The sequence below is a fragment of the Sinocyclocheilus rhinocerous genome, unplaced genomic scaffold (genome assembly GCF_001515625.1).
Source record: "Sinocyclocheilus rhinocerous isolate Xijiao unplaced genomic scaffold, SAMN03320098_v1.1 scaffold148, whole genome shotgun sequence".
Taxonomy (NCBI): domain Eukaryota; kingdom Metazoa; phylum Chordata; class Actinopteri; order Cypriniformes; family Cyprinidae; genus Sinocyclocheilus; species Sinocyclocheilus rhinocerous.
In genome coordinates this window covers 3059456-3062690 of record NW_015653472.1, presented here as the reverse complement: position 1 = coordinate 3062690, position 3235 = coordinate 3059456, and the positions used below count along the sequence as shown (strand labels likewise).

Here is a 3235-nt window from a genome sequence, read left to right as displayed (position 1 = left end):
TCTTTTTTTTTTTTTGTTAAAATGTGTATATTTGTCATCAAAATATTGGAATATTTGGCATTTATACTTTGTATTGTGCCTACACTGCATTAATTTCCCCTCACCTTATAAGAAACAGATCATCTTAGTCTGCATATGGAAGTCATCGAGTACTAAGTCATGACCATGTCTCCATGTAATTTTGATCTGATCATTGCAGGTATATAACAGAGTTTGTAAACCTAGGCAATGTCTCAGCTCTGCGCACGTTCAGAGTTCTGAGGGCATTGAAAACAATTTCTGTAATCCCAGGTAAGAGAGTGTGTGGGCGGGAGGGGTCGGTGTTAGGTGTACATGTGTGTATCTTGGTTTTCTTTTCCTTCCTTCCCCCTCGTAGTGGACAGGCTCTGTGAGTGGCGTACCTCCTAGTGGTTTGTTGGCGTGGTGGTGTTCTTGGTGTGTTTGTGGTTGTCATTGGTGTCTGTGTGTGATCCTCCCTTATTTCAGATATGTAACAGAGTTTGTGGACCTGGGGAATGTATCTGCGCTGAGAACATTCAGAGTTCTCCGAGCATTGAAAACTATCTCTGTCATTCCAGGTGAGACGCAGTTTTGACGCTGAGGTTAACGTTCAGTATGATCCCCTATTACTATTCAATTTGAAATCTTTTTTTTTAAAGCAGAAATTAATTTGGAGAGGACCATTTAATTTGCTTTTTTTCAATCTCCAAAATGATCAAAAATGGTACTTATACATTTTTGATAGGCTTTGCAGTCTACTATCAATCTCCAGAGTCCTTGGTTTCGACACCCTTTTGCCCCTTTAGAAACTTCAGAGCAGATTAGAAAGCTTTAGCAACCGAACCTCTGTAACCTCTTTCATGTAGGCAATAAACGTATCTATGAACAAACCCTGAACTGGGTTGAACTCAAGCTACTATATTATTTGTAAGTTTGTTGTTGAGGTCTTGCTAAAGCAGATCTTTGTGTTACAAAAGGCAAATTTTATTTCAGATTTTAACAGTAAGGACTTTATATAAAAGCTAATTGTAGAATTCACTAGTGTGTGAGCTTGTATGTTTCTCAAAAATCAAACTATAAAGGTATGAACACATTAATTTTGCTGATTAATATATATTAGGAAACAAACAGACCTTTTCAAACTAGCCCCTGCCCTCAGAGCACTAGAGTAGATATTTTTAACAAGCTATGTTTTATTCCCCAAAATGAAAATTGCATGGCTCTCAGTGAGTTCCCGAAGAATATACTTGATACTTACTTATGAAGACTGCCAAGCCTAGTTTGTGGACATATTTTATGCTGCATGATGCTTTGGAAGTCACTTGCTTTTATAGTATTAGCCTACTAAGTGCTTGGCTGCCATATTTTTTTTTATCTATTTATTTATTTATTTATTGACAAATCATTTTTCTTCACTTTTTTCCTTTATTTTGTATGAAACTCACAAATTGCACCTGGAAATAAAATAAGAATAGTGCAGATGGTCAAGGAAAATTTTTATTTTTTTTATCTGTTTCAGATGAGTTAAATTGTTTCATTTTTATCTGTACAGTTGTTTTTATTTTATTCAGAGGCTTTGCAAAAATTCCAGACCTTTAGCTTAATGTCTTGACACATTAGTGTTATACGCAAGTCATTTTCGGTGAAATAACAGGATTTATGTAGCTGAATAGCTTTTACTGCAAGTCATATTTGTCATCCTGTGTTATTTTCAGTAAGGCTATGAACTAAAGCCTACTCATCAAATCTCTGAGCCCTGCGAGATTTTTTTATGTTTTTGTGGGGTTTATGGGCAAGAGGATTGTAGCATATCAATAGTAATTTGAGTGTCTGCTGTCCTGAAGGTAAAGCAGCTCTTTTGTATTTGGGAGGGAGTTATGGAGGGGTCAGTGCAGTTCTGATGATGTTTAGCTCAGCATGTCTGGTGGAGCCTTGGAAGATTTTTACACTGGACTTGTTTCTGTTCAGCCTTCGAGCTGAAATGACCTGCATGCAATCTTCACTCCCCTAGTCCCTGCTTGCTTTATTCTCTCTATGTCATGGGATGTCAGGCTGTTCTCACTGTTTGAGGGAGCCCTCCCTTTATTGTCAAGAAAATTCCTTGAAGGTTATCCTTTGAGAACCTTAAACTTCTGTTTTGGAATTAAAAAATGTTTCAGGACTGATTTTTGCTTTTCCTGAAATAATATATTATCTGTTGTAGGCATTTATTAAAACCACGTTTAAGCAGAATAGTAAGTTATTCATCTGAATAGTCCAAATGATGGGATGGCTCCCAAGCAGTATGTGTGTAAAGAAACTTAGTGTATTTTGTGGTTCTGTTATTTATACATTGTCATTCTGAATTAAAATAAAGATTCAAGGTATGATATTATGAAAAGTTAATATTGAACAATTAAAAACATTAATTATGCTGAAGTGCACCCTTAAGCATCCATATCAGTGGTTCTCAACTGGTTTTGTTTCAGGAGCCAGATTTACATTTACAAACATGCAAAATTGGTTTCATACTCTCGGCAGCCAGTAATTTATCATACAAAACTCATTAGGCCAAAAACCATGTTTATGATGAAGGCATGTCAAGCATCATGTTCATGTTGCCATCTCTCTATATTGGCTAGATTGTACCAAGTAACAGATGGGTTTTGAGTTTTATTGGATGCTTGGCCTACAATATCAACAACAAAAGATATAGGAAAAGTCTCCCTCTTTTAAAAAGTAACATATTTACTATATAAATTGCATTCAGCCTACATTTGTATTTCCCTGCAATCAGAACATACCTGCACACCACCAGTTGAGAACCACAGATCTACATAATAGGTATACAAGACATTTACATGAAACATCAACATAGCCTCACATCTAAAAAAATGTGAATTCCTCACATCATGCCTTGAGACTCCATTTATACACTTCTGGGACTTGAACACACATGCAACTGTCTGTTCCTTTTTGTTTGTGTGCGTGTGTGCATATTGGGGCGTGTATGTGTGTGCATATTCAATATCTCAAAGGTCTGAAGACCATTGTTGGCGCTTTGATCCAGTCGGTGAAGAAGCTGTCAGATGTGATGATCCTCACCGTTTTCTGCCTCAGTGTCTTTGCCCTCATTGGTCTGCAGCTCTTCATGGGAAATCTGCGACAAAAGTGTGTCATCTGGCCCATCAACATCACAGAACTATTCCAGGCCAATGGCACCCATGCATTCAACTGGGATGAGTACATCATGAAT

At 37.1% G+C, this 3235-nt stretch overlaps 1 protein-coding gene across 1 annotated transcript in view; it reads left to right on the top strand.

Annotated features, from left to right (window-relative positions):
- The window catches only part of LOC107716197 (sodium channel protein type 8 subunit alpha-like), a 58958-nt gene that overhangs the window by 21243 nt on the left and 34480 nt on the right, over nt 1-3235 (top strand). Inside the window, exon 6 of the mRNA XM_016522565.1 lies at nt 487-578. Within this exon, the coding sequence (XP_016378051.1) occupies nt 487-578 (92 nt within the window). The remainder of the gene's footprint in view (nt 1-486; nt 579-3235) is intronic.